The sequence below is a fragment of the Mustela putorius genome, unplaced genomic scaffold (genome assembly GCF_011764305.1).
Source record: "Mustela putorius furo isolate JIRA1106 unplaced genomic scaffold, ASM1176430v1.1 tig00000832_pilon_pilon_pilon, whole genome shotgun sequence".
Taxonomy (NCBI): Eukaryota; Metazoa; Chordata; class Mammalia; order Carnivora; family Mustelidae; genus Mustela; species Mustela putorius.
In genome coordinates, this window is record NW_025421491.1 from 6,377,022 (window position 1) to 6,399,801 (window position 22,780).

Consider the following 22,780-nt stretch of genomic DNA (forward strand, 5'->3'; position numbering starts at 1 on the left):
AAAACTAAATTCTTCTTCACCTATTTTTGCTTCTAAAGGAAAAACTGGAGTCGAGGGCAGGAAGAAAAAGGGAGCTTTTTAAAATGCACAGCAATGGTCAAAACATAGGGTTAGAAAAAGTTCCATCTAGCTAAGGGAGTCCCTCTCTACAGAAGCAAAAACAGGAGGGTAGGGAGGAGTCGGGGCCCCCCCCCCCCCCCCCCCCCCCCCGCCCCACGGCGGTGCCACCCGCGGAGATGAAATGTGAGCCCGGGTGGCCCAGGACGCAGGAGCGGGCTGCCTGGTCTGCCGCCTGAGAGCCGCGGGCGGAGACAAAGAGACCTCGGTCCCAGCGCAGCCCTGCGCGGGCCGACCCGGGCTCCCCTCGAAGGCTTCCAGGGCAATGGCCCGGTCTCCCCGCGAACCCCCTCTCGGGAGTGTTGCCCTCTTCCTCTGAACGTCCTCCAGCCGCTCCGTGTCTGGGGTTCTCCCTTCGCTCCCAGCGCCCTTTCCAGTGTCTGTCCGTCGGTCCTGGCGCGCAACCTCCGGCCACCGGCTTGGATGGACGCGCGGAGGCTGCCCGGGTGTCCAGGGATCTTGCTTCCGAAGTTGGTCCTGCTTTTTGTCTACGCAGGTCAGTGGCTTGGGGTGGCGGGAGAAGGGAAGGGGACTTGGGACTGAGCCTGGATCACCCTCGGGGCAACGCGGGTTGGGCGGGACGCACAGGGACCTTTGTGGGAGGGCGAAACTGTGTGGTCCCCGCGGGGCAGCCACCGAGGCCGGCGCGCCGGGACCCTGGGCTCGACCTCCACGCTGTTTTGTTCTGTTCCTTTTCTTTAACTTTCCCTTTTTCCTTTTCGCTCCCTTTCCCTCTCCGCAAGCAACTTAAAAACCCCAGCCCCACATTTACAGGATTTTACTCTCTGGAGAGCATAAAAATTTATCCCACCCCATCCACGACTCGGGAATCTGAGGGTTGAAGCCAGAGGCTGAGAGTGAGAGAAAAGCATCTTGAAAAAGTACCTGAGCTTAGATGTATTTGTTGAAGTTTTAAAACAAGGTAATGTGGTGACTTTTCCACGCTCCTGCTGCCCCCGCAATCTAAATATTTCAAAATAAAAAGCTTTAGATCTTTGGGGTTTTTGTTTTTTTGTTTTTTCTTTAGATCATTCTCAAGTGTAGTAGTCTGGGCAGTTGGATGCTTTGAGTTCAAATATAAGGCTTTTGAGGGGTGAAAATTCACCCAGAGACTCATCTGTTTTCATTGATTTCGTTAAGCACTGTTGATAGGTGAGAGGAGTTTCATTTCTCTCCTCCTAATTATTCTTCTTGAGAATTGCTAATAATTGATGGAGCAAAGCGGTTTTCTTGTTTTGTGACTGAGAGGGAGCTCAAAATGGCCTTTCATTGGTTATTTATATATAAAATTAATTATACATTTGGCCTTGCATCTGTTTTGTATTCATAAAACAAGCTAAAAGCAAAGTTGTTTGCAAAATGTTTTTATGTCTCCCGCTTCCTAGGACACAAATCACAGGCACTAGTAAGTTTAGGTAGCACTGATTTAGCTTCTGATACAAAAATATTGCAACTGAAATGAACAGGTTCTTCAACATTGTTATTGGAACATCAGAAGAATCGAACCCATTCAACCATGCCAGAAATGACTCCCCAGACTACTATAGAAATTTTCCATTTGTACATTAAAATGTAAATTAGTGATACTTTATTGCAAGGAAAATATTGACTTTCAAACACAAACATTTATAAAAGTAGGAAAAGTACTTCCTATTCAAGGAGGAGAAGCCACATTCTAACCTGCTTACAATGGTTATTTCTTTTACTTATAGTGTGTGTGAGGTTTCCAGAATTTGAGAGACTGAAAGAAACAATTGCATTAATATTAGTTTTATATTAAAGTCTTACTGGTTCATTCGAAGCAATGATTCTTTCTACATCCTCTGTTTATCCAAAGAAAACAAAAATAAGAAAATAGAACACGACCTCACTCATCTTTACTCAGTCACACCCATGAACAACAACTTATTCTTTTGTCTTTTTTATTCCCAGGGGTAAACCGAAAGCTTCTAATGTGCACACTTTTCCTTCCTTTCTCCTGTGCCCCCAGTGCTAGGTGCACAGTCCCTGGGGTTCAGGAAATCTGCAGGGCTGGCTGGTAACAAGTTTGGTTAGTTTAGAAAAAGTTTTCCTCCATTCATTTCTTCTATCTTCCTCCCTCCCTAGTAAGTTACAAAGTAATCACAAGCCAGTAATACTGAATTGAGTTATTGTCTTTGATAAGAAATGTTTAGTGTGTTCTTTTCTGTTAATTCCTGAACTCGTTTCTTCAGAAGCCCTTTTATGTGTGCCATATTTATTTACCCAGTATTTGTTGAGTGAAACATTTTGTGTGATGTATAAGACAGAAACCATGCTCTGAGTCTTGTCTGGGAGACGAGGTGTGTCTACTTTAAAATATAGAAGGCTGTGCCTAGAAGAATGGTCGTGCACTATAGGTGTTCCCAGGAGGGGACCTCATTTCTGGCTCAGGAGTGTAAGCTCTATGAAGATGATGTCTGTCTGTTTTGTTCAGTGTAATATCCAGAGACTAGCAAAATACCTGACCCATAAGAAGAGTTCAGTAAACTTGCTCAGAAAAATTGAATTAAGGAGGAATTTGAGGAACTAGACCTTTGATAGGGAAGCTTTGGATGTAAGGGAATGAAGTAGGATATAATGTGGAGGTATCCATGAGATACCTATTTGCAAAACTAGATAATTGCAGAACTAGATAATTCATTTTGGTTGGAACTAAGAGATGTGGCTGGAAATCAGGACTGGAGTTAGGTGGGGAGAAAATGCAGCTGTACTAGCTGAGACACTTTGTTAAATGAACTGCCAGCTTTCATGGGACCAAAACCTAAGTAGATATATTACCCCTAGCCTGAATTATTTTCCTCCAAAACAAATGTATTAAATTCATGTTGCATTCATTAATGAGGTAAGAGCAGAGTTTCTTTACCTAAAGCATCATGTTTTGCCATGGAACCACCTTTGGAAAGAGACCCCGTAAAGTTTATATTATTATCCAACTCCCACTGCAGGCGACAAAGACAGGATCTGGCCAAGGTTTTACCTTCCCGGCCTCAGCCAGTGGCTTCTGTCCCCTCCTGTTCCTTCCTCTCTTATCCTCAACTGTAGCTTACAAGAACCATTTCTGAACAAGTGCTTGAGGCCAGATGTTGCTTTTCCTGTGCTACACATTCCTTAAGGCGGGGTGAGGGTTGGAGAAACTTCTTCCAGATCATGCCTTTAATTAAAGTCACTGAAGAAAGTTTCAACTGGCTATTTTTCAAGGATATTAACTTTAATATTAGAAGTAATATCATTTATCTTCTGAAACAATTGGAATGTTCCATTCTTTACAGGAAAATGCTCTGGCATCTTCCAAATCTGATCTTCATAGAATTATTCTCAAATAAACTGGAGAAAGTAACTAACAGATTAAGATTTGAGGTCTGATCAAAACCTCAATTTGGAAATGCGATTGTGAATGTATTTACCGTACTATTAAATCTGCCCTTTTCAGTTGTTCAGTTATGGGAAGTGGACAGGAGTGTTGGAAAATGCCATTAAACATAATGAACAATGTGTGACATGATCTTGATGTTTGCTGCAGGTATAATCCAGCTTCTTGGCTACAAGATAGTGGGCTTGGTTTCCTGTAACATTGGTTCAAAATATTTTGATAACACTGTGTCCTTATAATAGTAGTAATTGGAATACAATAATAGTAATTGGATCTTTGATATTCACGGAGGGCTGAGTAAGACATCACTAACAAGGGCATCATTCATGTCCATGAAGCTACTTACACAGGGGTTGTCTTGCTCAGACAGAAGTGGGGACCTTAGCTTTCCCACTCTCTAAATGGCCTTAAAGAACATGGAGCAAAACATACCTATGAAACCTCTTGAGACTACGAACTCTCTTGAGACTACAAACTAGTCTAAATATTTGAATTCACTAAACAGCACTGAAAATGAGAGCTATAGAAATGGTAAAATAAATAACCTTAAAAAGTGTGATGTACTCTGCAAAAAGCATACACTGTCGTGACATTATTAGATTGTGTTTCTGTCTTGAAAATTTAACACTGGTTTTAAGTAGAGTTACTGAATCTACAAGTGTAATTATTTTTTTCCTCTTATCTCTTCTTATGACATCTCAGAAGAAAATATTAGAGTAGAAATAAAATTGAGGGGGAAAAATAGGAATGTTTTCACTTACTCTATAAAAGCCATGCGGTATTGACAAAGATGAAGGAACTTTTGATCACATCCATTTGTCAAAAATCATCCTGCCAGGGAGGTGATTTAAAAACAAAATATGAATTTTCCTTTCTAGATAAATCAATCACGTGGACATACAGACACAGTATAACATTGTGCACCTTTCAGTTATGATCTGACAGTAAAGCAAAAGTGTTATATAATTTAGAACATAGTTGATGTTACCATTAGAGAATGAGCTGGAAAGGAATTATGTTGTGGTTCTTAAACATATAATTTAAATTACCAGCTTATAATTTAATGTTTTCCTACTCATGTACATGAAACTCACCTATCCATTATAATTTATACCACTGAGTATACTTAACTGACAATCTTAACATAAATCATTGAGGTGGCACAAAGAATTTTTAAAAACTAGGTAACTTTTATTCAGCATTTTGGGTCTAATTTTCATTACCAAAAAAAAAAAAAAAAAAAAAAAAAAAAAAAAAAAGGAGAGGGAAAGGGAAAAAAAGACAGTAATTTGGTTATATCAGTTCCAACATGTCCTTTTTACTCAGAAAATACCTTTCCCCCTTTTCCACAGTGCTTCTTCATAACTTATTGATTCTTAAATCTGGCACTAAATAAATTCTTAATTATTTACAATTTAGTTACATACAGGAATGTCTTTGTACAACTAACTCATTATCTTCCAGTCCAGATGGATTGACAGGTTGTGCAGACTCATTCGTGTTACCTTATGTGTGCAAACTGTAATTATTAAGATAAGAAATGTAGAGAAAGGATAACACATAGTACACTGTCATGAAAATATATATTATTTTAAAATTATCTCCAGTTGACTTTATAATGTCAATAACACTTTCTATAAAATGAAGCTAATTGTGGGTACTACTCTCAAGTCAAAACTTGATCATTTCAAAATTATTATAAGACTTCTATTGAGTAAAAAAAGAATTCTATTGAAAAATTGAATGGCTGATTCGCTGGATCATTCATTTCTCCTTTCAGTGTCTCGTTCAACAATTCTGACTACCAGTTATGGTGCTTGATCAGGAAATTCAAAAACAAATGATCTTTGCGACTTCTAGATTGATGGCCAGGAGGGAAGGAAGACTAGTTTTGATGCTTACACGTGTCTTAGAATTCTGATGACATAAAATGAATATCTAAACGCACTGAAGAGTGGTCGTTGACTGAGTGAGATGTGAAATAGAAGACTTTTTCATGAAGCTGTGATTTCAGAACCATAAAGGACTTATGAGGTGTTTATCTTGCAGAGGATTGCCTTGCTCAGTGTGGGAAAGACTGCAGATCTTACTGCTGTGATGGGACCACACCTTACTGTTGCTCCTACTATGCTTATATCGGGAATATCCTCTCGTGAGTACTGGTCAGATTTGGCAATACTGATGCTCTTTCATGGCTTGGTTGGGCTTTCACAAAATACTACGTTATATGTAGGGGCAAGAAATTTTGAGAGTCATTATTGACATAAAATCTTCATGGAGATAGTAATGCTCATCACTATCTCATGTGTTATATTATTGACAAAAGGTACGAACTGATATGCAAAATTAGCTGCTTTTATTAGAAGGGAGTTTAAAAGTATTCTTTTACTGCTCAATTTGTGTTCCAGAATACTAATGGTTTTAGTCATCTGCATTCATATTGTTGATCATTTTTTAATATTATAAACCTGTCTGCCGAAGGTTTTTTAAGTTGAATTGGTCATTTAACCATGGATAGTTTATTTTGCCGTATATTTGTCTAACCCATTCAGTAGATACCAGGGAAAAGAGATATTATGAATAAAAAAACAGTTGGGATATAAAATGTCAATTTTCTACATAATGCATATTAAACAACTTCAGGAAAAAGTTTAGAGCCCAAGAATGACCATCAACAGTATAAAGGGGTAGCCAACTATAAACATCAATGAAACATATACACCTGGGATGTGTTGAGCATTTCCCCAAAACAAATTAAGAATGTATTTTGGAGGGGTGCCTGGGTGGCTCGGTTGATTGATTAAGTGTCTGACTGTTGATCTCAGTTTAGGTCCACATCTTGTGTCATGGGTTCAAGTCCCATGTTGGGCTTCCCACTGAGTGTGGACTCCACTCAAAAAAAAAAAAAAAAAAAAAAAAAAGAATGAATTTATTTTGGAATTGCTTCTGGGGAAAGGGAAATGAAGAAGCAAGAACTGCTTTCAGGGTTGTATGTCTGAAGGGTGTACAAGTCTCAGTTCTTGTATACAGATCTAGAAATCAATCAGAAAATTAGAAAGATTAAGAATTTCCAAATTCTTAATGTCAAAAATCTTAATGTCAAATTCTAATGTCAAAAATTCTTAATGTCAAAAATCACCCATGGATTTCCAGGAACAGTAAGAGTCTAGCCTCTTGGACTAGCTCCTTGGTTTTTACTTTTCAGGTGGATATCAGGGTGATTTGGGAGATGATCTGTTGTGGCTTAACCCCTGTCCCATGAAGGCGTTAGTAGAAACAGGAAAGATTAGACATGAAGGGAAGTGTTCCTGGCTATTTTAGGCACATGTCCACTGATAGGGCTTATAACTCATCCTCCATTCTGAGGATAGAAAAGCTGGCACCAGTAAACTTTCAAGAATCAAAGTTGGAGCTGATATTAGAGATCATGTCTCTCTGAATAAGCCCATAAAGAATCATATTTCAGGATAGTCTTGAAATCTATCATGGCTATATAAGAAATGTCAGGCAGTAATAAAGATTGATGAGTGGAATTTTAAGCATTCTTTGATGCAAAATAAACTCTAAATAAAATGTTTGAATTTTTTCTCATGGGAATCTTGTTGAAAAGGGATTAAGTCCCTTTCTTACATTAGACATCAATCAGAATGTTATTTATAGGAACTAATCAGCTCAGAATATTCTGAATATAAATATATAATGGTATTTCACATTTGTATATCACTTCCCACTTTTAAAGCCATTTAAAATACATTATTACTGAATCCCAGTTTTATTTTTGAGTGAATTCCACATGCTAACTATTGCTGTTTTGAGTTGATGTATATGTGGGCTGAGTAGGTGGTATAGATTTAAGGAAAGTGGCTTCAGAGGGATCTGTGATTCTCTGGTCCCCCGGCTCCTGGTCTCATCTGCTAATGTCCACCATGGTATATGTTGTGCCCTTACTTCTCAACTCATAGCTACCTCTACCCTGGTAAATACACAGAGAAGACAAAATTACTTAATTAGAACTTAAGAAATTTAAATATATAGGTGCGCCTTGTATATATTGTATTTGCACTCACATTTACATTTTTATGGCACATACTCTACTCCTCTTTAATTGTACCCTTAGTTAAAGTAAGGAATCAGTTGAATTGATGTATTTATCTGGGTTATTTGGGCCATGTACTTGTTACATTTGAAAAAGAGAGATGAAGAAACACAGATGGCATTATATTTCAGGCTGTTAAAACTGAATTTTCAGTTCAAAATAGAAGCCACTAAGTAAATCCTTTGCTAAACAATTCTTAGGAGGAAAAAAAAAAAAAAGAGAGAGAGAGAAGCTTTAAAGTGTTTTCCCCACTGAATAAAGGAGAATACATTTTCAGGATTTCCACTTATTGTTTAAGATTTGAAAAGAGTTCTTAACTCCACCCATGGTTTTTTTTTGTTGTTGTTGTTTTTTTAAGTTGTGGTGAGGGGGAGTAGATAGGGGAAAAAGTCATTCCAAGAATGCTTACAGAAGTTCTTTCATGTACATGTTTTCAAATGTTACTATTTTGGAACTCAGAAACTACACTTCCTCTCTTCCAAGTATCCAGGCACAATCTTACTAAAACCATTTTAATCATCTTAACAGAAAATTAAATCTTTGTAGTTATTAGAACAGTAATAAGGAAGAGAGCAATAAACATGATGGAATGTTACGTATCCTAAATGACTAATTTTATAAATTGTTTATAATGTGGTTTCTATTTTTGTTTGTTTTCAAAATAGAAGCTATCTTGGCTCTGTGTAAAAGCGGTAAAAGTGTGCAAAATGCAATTTGGGTCATTCTAGACTGTTCACAAATCGGTAAGGTAAGGTACAGTCAATCCTCATTGCTGAAGCCCTTCTACATTGATCAGAGTAGAGATGTTCTGACCTTGACTCTGCTTACTTCAACCAACCTTTCTGTTCCACAAATTAAGGACATTAGCTCATTTTATAAAGAGATCACAAGAGCTAACTTTCAACCTACCTTTTATTTTTTTTTTGCAACCTAACTTTTAGTTGCAAAGGCTTATTTTACTCAGGTCCCTCCTTTGTAGACATTTTGTATTCTAAATATGGTTTAATTTTGGCAAATAAATTCAGATTGTACACCCCCCACATGTTTTTTTCCTTTTTTCAATTAGGGATTCTTAATTTTACGTATGCCTCATGAAAAACTTTAAAAATTCAACTTTTAAAACAGCATATCAACCTGGTGATTCACAGACCTGTACCCCTGGGGATAAAAATATATGTTTATAAAAAATAAAAAATTATAAACAAAAACAAAAACAAAAACAAAAACAAAACAGCATATCTACTTTTTAATTGAAATACAGTTGGCATATAACATTATATTCGTTTCAGGGGTACAATATCATGATTCAGTATTTGTATAGATTGCAAAATGATCATAATAAGTCTAATTAACATAAGTTGATTTAAATAGCATATTTAGGAGCGCCTGGGTGGCTCAGTGGGTTAAAGCCTCTGCCTTCGGCTCAGGTCATGATTCCAGGGTCCTGGGATCAAGCCCCACATCGGGCTCTCTGCTCTGTGGGGAGCTTGCTTCCTCCTCTCTCTCTCTCTGCCTGCCTCTCTGCCTACTTGTAATCTCTGTCAAATAAATAAATAAAATCTTTTAAAAAAAGAAATAAATAAAATAGCATATTTACTTTTGCTCATTATGGTTAAAGATAATATGCTCAATATTAAAAAAACACCATTTTCGGGACGCCTGGGTGGCTCAGTTGGTTAAGCAGCTGCCTTCGGCTCAGGTCATGATCCCAGCGTCCTGGGATCTAGTCCCACATCAGGCTCCTTGCTCAGCAGGGAGCCTGCTTCTCCCTCTGCCTCTGCTTGCCATTCTGTCTGCCTGTGCTCGCTCTCTCCCCCTCCCTCTCTCTGATAAATAAATAAAATCTTTAAAAAAAAAAAAAAACACCATTTTCCAGAATTTAAGAATGCTTATACAGAAATTAGCATATACTATGCAAATTTGTTATTTACAAATACATATGGTGTGCCCATTAATTACCATGACAGTACTGAACTAGATTCTGGGATCCAAAAATGAATAAATGGTATACCTTGATCTCTAAGATTTCACTACCTAATAAGAGAAGAAAGTGTAGACAAATAATTCTAAAGCAATGAATTAATCTGTGAAGTGCTATAGGAGGGCCCAGAAGACAGAAAACAGCTATGTCTTTGTGTGTGTGTGTGTGTTTAGAAAGTAATGTTTAGAGAAAGTCTCATAAACATGACATTGGATCAGCATATTGAAGGAAGAGTAGATATTTACATAAATGGACAGTGAAGAAAGGGAGGTGCATTCCAGAGAGAGAGTCTCAGTTACAAAAGCAAAGATAGAAGAAAGGAAATGATCAGTTTGGAAAAACCCAAGTCGTTCAACGTTGCTAGAGAGTGAAGGTTAAACTTTGAATATGGCAAATGAATAAGTAGGGAAGACAAAAGATAGGTCCTTTTGATTTTCACATACTTTTATTGATAGACGTACTTTTACTGACTACACTTATCAAAACTGAAACGAAATAATCCATTATTTTTCTGGAAATAAGATAGTTCATTTTATATAGAAATGACACATTCTTAGACATCGCTATGGCAAGGAACGCAGGTGAGAAGGTGCCCAGTGGACATTATTTTCTTTATGCCACAGAGAATGCACTTGGAATAAACACTTTGTAGCGTTGCACTATTTAGAACATGACAGATTATGTGACCTTGGAATTATTTCTCCATTTTTGGCATTTTTCATCTCAGGGGTAACTAACTCAAGATTGAAAGCTTCACTATGCTTGAAAGTGAGGACCAGGCCAATTCGAGAAGCAAATAATTTCTCATCAAATTGGTTCTCAAATATTTCATCCAGCCACTCTTGCCATGAAAAGTAAACATCTGTGATGAATATGGAAAGGGATATTTCCATTCTTGCTGTTGATGAAGTTTAATTGACATTCTCAAGAAAGAGGATCCAGCACGAAGATGTGGTCGTAGAGTACCCTTCAGAATTGGAAGAATTTAAGGGGAGAGAGGAGGTGACTTAGTGCCTAATTACAATCAGTAATGCAACAGAGTAAAAACAGGACTTTACTGGAAATGCAGAGAAACTGCTACATGAGGAAAAAAAGGACTGCCCAATATTGAATATGAACCCAATAATACCTAGGTTGGACTAGTGAGCCAGATAACAAGATATAAGATTTAATCCTTTTACTCAAAAATAGATTTTTGCTCTTCCAGTTTGCCTCTGTAAAGTGCAGCTCTGTCTAGGGATTTCAGAGTACCTTCCAGCTAACACAAAATCCCCATGAGGAAAAAATTATCAAAAGGAAGAACTAATAATGGAGATCCTGGTGGGGTTAAGTTTCTTTTCTTCTCAATGAAATGTGAAAGATGGATTGCCCACATTTTCTCACAAGGACGGCTAATAAATATCACCACTGTGATTTTAGACCCATGTTATGCATGGAAGCAAAACCAAGTTAAAAGAGAAAAGTTTCATATTTTCAAATGGCATTTGAAGTTGTATGCTCATTAAGTAGCTGAGCATTCTGAATTAAACACATGAGGCTCTTCAAATACTGACTAGAACCTAAAACATTTTGAAAGGTTTTTGGTATTGGTAAGAACATTATTTAAATTAATCAACTTAAAATATTCTTAGTATTTAGATATTAGAAAAACAACTCTGCAAGGTGCTTACTGAGCAAATAGAAGTTTGTGGGGGGGGGGTCTTCTTTTTAATCATAACACAAAGATAAATAATTAATATAATGTTAAAACAAATATGAATTTGCTTTCAAATATAGTAACAAATTATGTGTAATTTAAAAATTAAGCCAGTGTTTCTCAGGAGCCATTTATATTTTATGGGTTATTTTATTAAGAGCAAATATAAACATCTAGAAATCTGAAACTCTTTTCAGTCAGATTTATATTCTATTTCATCATAATTGCCTTTGTAAATTAAGCTTAAATGTCAGAAGCATAATTTGTTTTTAGAAAGGAATGAAGTTTCTAGAATATGTTCTCAGGAAATTATATCTATAAATATGTATACAGATATTCTATGTTTTACACCAGGTTCTGGGGGATTTAGCCGTGAATCAAACATGGCTGTTGTTCTTGAATTGTTAATAAGCTCCTGGGGAGCGTAGAGTAATCTCCTAGGAAGAGCACAAAATGTGGTGGAAGGAGAGAGAAGGCACTTTTAGTCCAACTTTAGGGTCCTAGGAAGTCTTCTTAAAGGAGAGTAATTCTACGATTAACCTTGAAAAGAAAAGCAAGTGATAAAATTCATTGCTTATTTAGAGTTAAAAGAAAACATTTAACAAACTAAGAATATGGAAGAAAATTCTTCATCTTATAAATATCTCAACAACAACAACAAGAACAAAAACCAAAAACCACACCTACCTCGAACACCAGACTTAGTGATACAATATTATAACCTTTCCCTTTAAAGGCAACTGTAAGCTAGCATCTAACCCTTCTATTCAGCATCCTACTGTTCTGGTCAGTGTAACAAACAAGATAAGCTAAAAAGATGTGATAAGAATTGGAAAATAGGGGTGCATGGGTGGCTTAGTGGGTTAAGCCGCTGCCTTCGGCTCAGGTCATGATCTCAGGGTCCTGGAATTGAGCCCCACATCAGGCTCTGCTCAGCAGGGAGCCTGCTTCCTCCTCTCTTTCTGCCTGCCTCTCTGCCTACTTGTGATCTCTCTCTCTCTCTGTGTGTCAAATAAATAAAATCTTTAAATAAAAAAAAAAGAATTGGAAAATAAGGAGCTAAATCATTATTATTTTTAAATGATATGATTGCCCGTACTCCTCAGACCATAAAAATGAATGAGAACTCACCAGGACTGCGGCATGCAAGATCATTGCACAAAACTCAGTGCATCCTATATATCAGCAACGTTCAGACAATGTAATATTTATATAGCACAAAAATCTCACTTACAACATCAAAAAAAGTAAGATACCTGGTAAGAAATACAGCAATAATATATGTGTGGCATTTATAGAGTAATACAAATATATAAAAATTTCAACAGATGAAAGAGACCCCTGAAGAAATTAAGAGATCTATCAAATTGTAGATGGGAATACAGTAAGGATGCCAATACTGGGATATGTCAGTTCTTCCTCAACTCTATGTAAACTCAGTGAAATTATAATTGAAACCCATTTTTTGGGTCGTTTTTTTGTTGACTTTGACAGTCTGAGCCAATGTTTATGTGGGACAGTAGGGGGGAAAAAAAGACAGATATGAGAAAGAACAAAGTGAGGAGACATGCCTTGGAGACATCAAGATTTATTATAAAGTTATAGAAAATAAATCATGTGATATTGGTTCACAGATAAACCAACAGAATATAGAACTTAGAAATTGACTCATGTATATATGGGAATTTGATAGATAGCAGATGGCATTACAAACCAGTGGAGGTGGATAGATTATTTAATAAACGGTGCATTAGCTATCCATATGGGTAAACATTAAACTCAATCACTTCATCACACCACACCCAAGGCCTATTCCTACTGGATTAATTAAACCCAAGAAGCAAACGTTCACAGTTTTTTAAAAAGGGAGAGAATGACATTATGGTATCAGGATAGGAAAGATTTCTAAAATAAAAGAGGAAACACAAGGGTGCCTGGGTGCTCAGTCGATTAAGCAGCTGCCTTTGGCTCAGGTCATGATCCCAGGATTCTTGGATCAAGCCCCACATCAGGCTCCTCCTCAGTGGGGAACCTGCTTCTCTCTGGCCTGCCATTCCTCCTACTTGTGCTTGCTCTTTGTTTCCAGATCACTCTCTGTCAATATATAAAATCTTTAAAAAACGAGAGAGAGAGAAAAGCACAAATAAAACTGCTAAAACTAAAAACCGATACGCTGTATACTTTTTAACAAACATTTTTATCTCCATGACTTATTTATTTTGTAAGTGGAAGTTCATATCTCTCAATCCCCTTTATCTGTCTCATCCATCTCCAACCCCGTGAACCATATACTTTTAAGTGGTGAGTTTTATGTATATGAATTATATCTCCATTGAAAAAAATTTAATATACAAGACAACAGAATTCCATAGACAAAGCATAGGCAAATCTCTCACTTGGAGAAGATACTTGCGGTTCATATGACTCACAAAAGATTAATAACCAGAATGCTCAATAGGAAAATGGGCCATGTGTGTACACAAAAAAAGTAATAGAACAGAAAAGTGAAAGGGCAGTAAACATGGAATATGCTCCACCTGGCTCATTAAGCAGGGACCTGAAATACTATCTCGTACTTGTCGGGCTATCAGTGCTCTTAAATCAGAAGGTATTGAGCCATGTGAGCAAGGTGAAGGGACTCACACTGCCCGTGGAAGAACAGAAACTGTTGCCAATACTTGGGGAGCAATTTGACCACGTGCAGTCAAGAGGAAGACGGGCACATGTTGGGGTTTAGCAATTCCTCTTCCACATATATTCCCTACAAAACTCCCAGATCTGCAAAAGGTGATATTTATCATATCGGTGGACACGTTAAACTGGCAAAACATTGGAATCAACCAAAATTTCCATCAGAAGAAAATGGATAGAGTATGTTCATACAATGAAATGGGATACATCAATGATAATAAATCAGTGCATGGTAATGTATCCTTATAGTAAGTCTCAAAACTGGTAATGCTGTGTGGGAAAGAGTTCACAGGAACAGAATGTGCAAAACATGGTACTATTCGTGTAGAGTTAAACACGTAAAATAATTCTTTGTATTACTGGAAATAATGGGCATGCGGTAAGTGTGTGATTATCTGGGGGAGAGAAAGGTACACATGAATTTTAGGATTTCCCAGAACTGAAAGATTTCCTAGAATGCAGAATTTTCACCGCTACAATAGGGACAGTCCTTGGCAAACTGGGACAAGTTGCTCACTAGGGAGAAGAGGGAGGGGACCTTCAACTGGACTCTTTTATCACTGAAAATATTAAGCAACTGAAGCAAACATACATTATTAACATGGAATGAATCTGGGTGGGAAGAATGCAGGTGTTTTATATCCTTATCTGTAATTCTTATGTATTTGAAAACCTTTCAGTAAAATAGAAGGAAGCAATGGAAGTCTGATGATAGCAGGAATGGAGTCACCAAGACACCTATGATTCTGAGACCAGTTCCATTGTGTGGGTTTTCCAACGCCACCATGCAGTTAACTCAGTTCTGACCCTGTCGATGCGGAGGCAGCATTGGATCCCACAGGTGAAGGCCTCAGTCCTCCAAGACCCCCTTCCACTTCAGCCATCAATGGCCAGTACAGGTTGTCACCTTTGCTTCTGACCGACCAGGCATAGCTTGGAGGTTCCAATGACCCCCTCCTCGGGTTTGAATAATTTGCTCAAGTGGTTCACAGAACCCAGAGATACATTTTACTTACTTTATTGTAAAAAGATATAACTCAGGAAGAGCCAGATGGAAGAAATGCCCAGGGCAAGGCAGCAGGAAAGGGTTCAGCGCATCCATGTCCCCCTAATACTCCACTCTCCCCAATCTCTGCATGTCCACAACCTGGAAGCTCTCCAAACTCCTTTTGGGGTTTAATGGAAGCCTCATGACACAGACATGATTGAACACAATCTCCAGCCCCAGAAGCTGGTGGATAGGACTGAAAGTTCTAACCCTCTAATCATAGGATTGGTTCCTCGAGCAATCAGCTCCCATCCTCAGATGCTTTCTGAAAGTCACCTCATTAACATTAACAAAAGACACCTTTAGGAAAATTCAAGGATTTTAGGAGCTCTGTGTCAGAAATAGAATGAAGACCAAATGCATATTTCTTCTTGTAAGTATCAAAGCCTCTTGTTAACATACACCTTCTGGTTTGGTAGGTGTGGGGTGGGATCTGAAATTCTGCAGTTTGAACAAACTCCCAGGGATGCTGAGGCGGCCCATCCTCCAAGCACACTGGGTGGGCAAGGTTGATCCTACGTGACAATGCCGTGTTCTGTGCCATGAAATGAGAGGAGAGATCAGGATTTGCGAACTGATGGAATGTGGAGCTAGCAATCGGGACTGAAAGAAAGGAACAAGCCCAAATTTAATTCTGGAGCTTTCCCTTTGAATGATTGGGTGGATGAGAAATATATACTGAGAAATACTCAAGAAGGTTCGGAAAGGGGAATTAATTCCACTTTTAATTATGTTGAGTGGCGGAGAAGCAGGGAAGCAGTGGTAATAGGCTTCATAGCCTATAGGCTAAGTTCAGTGGGCCGTCAACTGGTGAAATGTACTAATCTGAACTCAGTGGGAAGCCTGGAGCACTCACAGATGGATTTGAGAGTACAAAGCCTAGAGGGCCCTGTTGAAAAAGGTGTACAAGAGAGGTGTATAAAAGAGAACAGGCAGCCAACTGCGGAGCCCCAGGGGAATTCAGAAAGACACTGTGATTTCTTCCCTTTCTATATTTAATCAGCCTTTTGAAAAGTGTTCTACATTTATTTCAGCCGCCCATAAAGTATTTTCTATCCCTTCAAAATTTCTGCACCTCTATGGAAATGGATCTGTTCTTCACTCATCAGCCTGAGTATACCTCCTGTGGTGTGGACAGTAAATGCCTTTATTTTCTTCTATGTGCTTTTTGTGTTTTATATCATCTAAAACATAGGGTGCATGGCATTTCAGTTCATTCTGAGTGGATTATGTTGTCAGAACAAAGCAATTTATGTACCGATCCATCTTTATTTACTTGGATCATGCCCAAACTGGATCCACTCCATCTGGTCCTATATCCCAGATTTTAGGGACTACCTTCATTGGATAGCAATCCGAGTTTGACGTTGTTAAGAGTTGGGCATTGTTTCGTGGTGGCAAGTATTATCAGAATGAAAGGAATGACCCTTTATTTAATGGGTTCCCTGTTCCATGTGCTTAAAAATATATTAGTTTATTAATCTTCAGAATAGCTCTCATGGCCAAGGTATTATTATTCTTGTCTGTGCAGATGAGAAAGTTAAGGCCCAGAGCTAAGTAATTTGTCTAATTTTATACGGCTACCATGTAATGAGCTGGCACTTAAAACTGTGTGTTTGACTTCTTTCTCCCACTCTCCACTGGCTCCGGAAGATCTGAAGATTTCCAAAGGGATGAAAAGAAACTATTCATGGCTGTAAGACTTTATGAAGATCTAAGCACCATATTTTGGGGGAAGCCCTTTTTTGCTCTCAATATCTGGATTGAATTCCCTCCCTTACGCTGCCGTAACATGATGCTTTTTCTACTCTGTTATTATTTATCAGTTTATCCCAATTCCTAAATTATTTGTCCGCCCTTCCGTGCTCTAGACCCTGCGAGGACAGGAAGCCAGTGTGACAAGTGAGCATGGAAAGCACAGGGCGGAACCAACTGTGTGATCCAGAACAGACTGTTCAAATGCAGGTCAATCCTCCATTTACTCATGAAAAACCTGAGATTTTGTGGGTTCTCCCTAAATACGTTATCACCTGGGTAAATATTTGCTTACATAAATCAAATCATAATTGGAAATTGCTGTCGATTTCAGAGACTGTCTTTTCAGGGAGTATAAATCAGGGATCATTGATGTCATGGTTTCTGTGTAGCCAGTCATCACTTTCCAATCACACAGTTTAGGATAAATTATAATCAGATGAGAGGGATAAGACTTCAAAGACCGATTTGATTATAATGATTTAACCTCTTGTCGCATTTCTGGAGTGACCGTGCTCCTTCAGTGATGCCGTGTGATTCGCCAGCCTGTGATTATTAAGGGAATGGCCTCCTGTGTAGCTCTCACTTGCATAATTTTTGGCGATAAAATGTTTTGTTGACAAAATTGAGGAGGGAAGAATTATGCATGCACAGTGATTTTTATTGCATCCTATTGGGAGAACTCTGGGGGGCAGCTACCGACCAGAACACAATGTCTTTCAGCTGTCTCCCAACTACCAAACGTTAGGATGAGCACACCCATAACTAATGAGAATTTCAGAGGCCAATAATAACCTCATAAAGTGTAATAGGATTCCATCTGAATGTGCCATGGGTAAAAGCCTTGGCTATTTAACCCACAGTAACTCAGAGACCAATGGAATTTAGAGTTTCCACATTCATTTTTAAGGAAAAAGGAATAAGATCTATCTTACAGGTAACAGGAAAAATGCTTATTTTATGCTTCTGCACAAATCTGCCAAAAATAGAGAAAAACATGACAAATTACTTCAAACATACTTTGTATGAGTTCATGCTGTTAAAAAGGTGAGCAGAACTCTGTCTTTCTATGCTGCATTTTGCAAAAACTAAATGCTACCTGTGGTTGCAAATGACCACCTGCGCAGTGTTAATACATTTTTCCTCTCAGACACCAGGAATAATAGATCAACCTCCAAAGTGTTATACATAGAGATATATTTGAATTTAAATTTATCAAGTAAATGGCGATTGCAGTCTCAAACAATACCCATCTTTACATTAAGTAAATAGACCTCTTTGCCCTTGACCAGGTGGAATTAAACAAAAACAATTCTTTGTCATTCTTTTATTAATCAATAGTAGTCTTAGTGATAGAAGTCATAGAAGAAAAACCAAGAATGTTTGGATTCACTAAAAATGCATTTGATTTTTTTTCTTTTATGCTGTGTAAACTCTGTTCTGCTAATATCACTGAGCCCCAGTTTATTAATTTGTAAAAAGGGAACAGTAGTAACTTCTTGCTTACCTCTCGGAATTTGATTAAAGAATATATTTGCGGGGCGCCTTGGTGGATCTGTGGGTTAAAGCCTCTGCCTTCGGCTCAGGTCATGATCCGAGGGTCCTGTGATCGAACCCCACATTGGGCTCTCTGCTTATCAGGGAGCCTGCTTCCTCCTCTCTTTCTGCCTGCCTCTCTGCCTACTTGTGATCTCAGTCTGTCAAATAAATAAAATCTTTTTAAAAAAAATTTTTTTAAAGTCTTTAAAAAAGAATATATTTGCTCATAAAAGCATTTAGAAGGGCTCTGAACATTTTTCCTGTTGTTAATGAAAGCACTGGGCTTTGAAAATGTCTGGAGCTTTGGAAAAGAGGAAACAGGTGGGGGAGCAAAGTGACTTCTCCAAGGTCGTTCAGAAATCCATGACGGACCAGCAGAGTAAATGCTACTTTGGGTGCAGAGCGCCCACTGGTCCACCAGGCCAAAACATAGGCTTCTCTCCTCAGGAGAGCACCCTCAGCCTTGAGTGAAATAAACAACCTTTTTAATCAAATGTGATTGCAGTATAAAAACTGCAAAAGCAGCTAATTAAGTACTGTGTTCTGCTGTCCACCAAATGTTAAAAGCAAATTACAGCCCTGAAAGTCATGTGCATTAAATAGACAAATCTGCCATGTTGCCCTAGGTTGACCTATGAATTAGAGAAACAAAAGAAAAAATGGGCTAAACAAGTCTAAATAAAAGTATATAAACCTGATTCATTAAAAAAATCACACATGTAATAGCAAATATCACGGGGGCAATGATTTGCTTTACTAAATGATTCATTATAGAGCTCCAAGTAATTCACCTTTCAAAATTTATTTTATTTACAACTTTGTAGAAATATATATTTTACGTAAGGCTGGTGCATCTCCATTGATGATATGTCAGTAATTAAGGCACAAAGCAGTGTTCTAACTGCTGGCCATTTCAACAGAGTGATCACAGTACTCTATAGATTGGAGTGTGCCTTTGCATGTAAAAGTTTAGAAATGCTCTGATTAGGCTTTTTAAAAAAATATCTTAATCAGCAGTTCTTTCAATGTAAGTCAGTGCTTATAAGACAAGAATAAAAAAGGCAGTGACTTGACTCTGATGATATTATACATAACCTACATTTTGCAACAATCACCAGATTGAAAATATTTTCAGTGGTAATGAATAAATGCCAGATGGCATGCTAAACAAAAAGTCATTGATCATAGCAAGGATTCACTGAGGTCTATCGATTCTAAAATGAATTTCTTTATACTCAGTCTGTTGCTCTTAAACAGCCAGCCTATTGTACATGCTATATATTTTGCTTAGTATTTGTGGCAAAATAGTTTTTGTCTCATTACCTTTCATCACGAGAATTGGATTCAGTTCTGGGTAAGAAAAGAGAAAGTATGCTCCTCTCTCTGCCTCCCACTGAATGCAGCTATAGAACTTGGGTGGAATGCATAAGCAGTTATTTCGGGTATACGGAAAATAAACAGTAGCAAGCGGACTGGGGAACAAGACCAAAATTCAAAGTACTGCCTAACTAGCCAAGAGTTTGCCAGTGTTTTTTCCCTCTGTTTATCCACTCTGGACTAAACGTAGCCCAAAACACATAAGTAGGCTTCAGAATATGAACACAGAGAGATACAGGGGAATCCCTCCAGCTCTAGCTAAATAAGCACAGTCTTTTCATGATGAAAGACAGTGGGGAAAATACCCCGGTATTTTTTTCTCTTCTCTGTTCTCTTGTGTAGCTAGCTTTTTTGGTTGCCGCAGCAGTGGCATTGACAATGACAGAAGCTTAAAATTCTGAGACTAGGCAATCTTCCTTACTGATCAGAATGATGTAATGCCAGAAGGATGGGGTGAATCCCCACTGTGTTTTTTCTGCCTTTGTCCTCCTAGTATTCAACCCTGGATATGAGCCCATTTTTGAAGTATGCAAAGAACAGAGTGAATAAAGTAAATAAAGCCCATTTTTTTCTGACCAGAGAACCAGGAGTGTTGCTCCATGGAACCAGAAAGTACCAGTGAGATCTTTGTACTCACTTCAGCAGCACATATACTAAAATTGGAATGATATAGAGAAGATTAACATGGCCCCTGCACAAGGATGTCATGCAAATACATGAAGCATTACCAGAAAGAAAGAAAGAGAGAGAGAGAGAGAGGGAGAAAGAAAAAGAAAGAAAGAGAGAAAGAGCTAGTGAGATCTTCAAGATAGAAGAACTCAAAAAAGTGACCCTAAGGTTTGTTGTGAATTCCTGGGCTCATCTCACGTTGCACGTGCATGGATCCAACCCTAAAGAGTATACATAGAATTTGAGAACTGAATATAGGTTAGGCAGCTATCCTTTTCCCGGTTTGGCAGTTTGGGTGGTATACACATGGCTCAGATCTAAACCTGACTGTAAAGGCTCTGAAAATGGAACTGACTGGAACTTGTGGTCTAAATTGAACCTGATTCATTGCCTGCTAAAACAAAAATCTCAAAATTTTTCATCCATTTAAACAAAAACTTCATAACTTAATACTCAAAGCCCAGGATACAATTCAAAATCATCCAGCATACAAACAAAAACAAAAACAAAAAGAATCTCAACTCAAAAGGCAAGTACAATCACCAAGCAATAGAGATGTTGGAATTATCTCATGGAGCTTCTAAAGCAGCTATTATGAAAAATGACCTCAGAAGTAAGGGCAGGTACTACTTGAACCAAAGAAAAGACCAAAATAGAAAAAAAGAAACAGACAACAAGAAGAACTAAACAAATTTCAGAATGATAAATACAGTAGCTAAGCTTTAAAACATTTGCTGGATGGACTCAATAGCAGAATGGAAAAAAAGAATGAGTGAACTTGGAATAGAGATTATATTCAATCTGAACAAGAGAAAGAAAAAATATTGAGAAGAGGAGAAGAGGAGGAGGAGGAGGAAGAAGGATGGACAGGGTCTTACGGAAAAGTCCAGCATTGATGTCACAGAGCTCCAGAAGAGAGGAGAAACTGATTGCTTAAAACTTTCCAAATTTGGCAAAAGAGAGAAACCAAATGCAAGAAGTTCAATAAACTCCCCGAAGGTATAACTTAAAGAAATCCATACTCAGACACATAATAATCAAACTATTGAGAACTAAAGAAAAAATCCTGAAAACAGCTAAAAATAAGCAACAGATTACCTATTGAGGAGCTATGATCTGAATGAGTCCACATTTGTCATCAGAAACCATGGAAGACAGAGAAGTGGCACATTGTTTATGTGATGAAAGAAAAAAAATGGGAAATCCAGGCTGCTGTAACCAGCAAAAATATCCTTTAGGAGTAACAGTGAAATAAAGACATTCTCAAATTAAAACAAACAACAACAACAAACAACTAAGAAAATATTTAGCAAGCAGACTCGGTCTAAAAGGATTTTTAAAGGAAGTTCTTCACAGAGAAGGCAAATGACGCCAAAGGAAAATCTGAAATATCAGGAAGGAAAGAAGAGTACAAAACTGGCATGGACTTGGGTTAATTAGTAGCTCATTTTTCCCCTTTTGAGTTATTTAAAATAGGTTATAATGTTGGCTATAGGAACATATAAATTGTATGTTAGGGTATTCAGTGGGAGTAAACATGATACATAACACAACCATTCCATAAAGGGGAGAGAGTAAAGAGACCTCTAAGACAACGAAGTTCTGCTTTCTAACTAAAGTATGAAAGTGATTCTCCATAATGATGAAAAATATGTGTTCTGTAATCCTTAGGGCACTCACCAAAAGGAAAAGCAAAAACCAATATACAAGCACCCAAAAAAAAACCCCCACAAAACCTACAGTACAATATAGTTGAAGTAAGGCAGGTAAGGGGAATGAATTGAAGGAATGAAACACAAAGGAAACAAACAGAAAATAAATAATAAATGATAGACCAAACATAGCAGTAATTACATTCGTGGTCAAAATGCATCAACTATAGGACAGAGAATTGATTGTTTTTAACTGACAGAAATTTTTCTTATCCATGTGATACTCATGTCAACTACAATGACATTGGTAGGTTAAAGTATGAGAGGAAGAAAAAATGGGGAGATATTGGTACAAAGAAGTACAATTATATAAGATGCATAAGCTCTGGGGATTTAATGTGAAACCATGTGACTCTAGTTAGCAATACAATATTGTGTAATTGAAATTTGCTAAGAGTAGAGATCTTAAATTTTTCTCAACACACACAAAAGAAAGAGGTAACTGTGAGATGATGGGTATGTTGATTACCTTGATGGTCATGATTATTTTACAATGCATGTGTATATTGAATAATCAAGTCCTATACCTTACATATACATAATTTCTAATTAATTATATCATAATAAAGCTGGGGACAGAGGAAGAAAATGAGCTATCAAGTCATGAAAAGAAAAAAATGTAAAAGGATAGAAAAAAAAATATATCATACAAACATTAACCAAAAGAAAGCTAGAGTGTCTACACTAATATAAGACAAAGTAAAGTCC

General features: G+C 37.7%; 1 protein-coding gene and 1 non-coding gene across 2 annotated transcripts in view; both read left to right on the plus strand.

Annotated features, from left to right (window-relative positions):
• Window positions 1–219: 219 nt before the first annotated feature.
• The window catches only part of CYYR1 (cysteine and tyrosine rich 1), a 105,137-nt gene continuing 82,576 nt past the window's right edge, over window positions 220–22,780 (plus strand). The window contains exons 1-2 of the mRNA XM_004757447.3: window positions 220–613; window positions 5,558–5,660. Of these exons, the coding sequence (XP_004757504.3) occupies window positions 541–613; window positions 5,558–5,660 (176 nt within the window). The 5' untranslated portion in view covers window positions 220–540. The remainder of the gene's footprint in view (window positions 614–5,557; window positions 5,661–22,780) is intronic.
• LOC123393402 lies at window positions 20,321–20,427 on the plus strand. Its single transcript, XR_006608167.1, has one exon. It is a non-coding gene; the product is annotated as a U6 spliceosomal RNA (small nuclear RNA).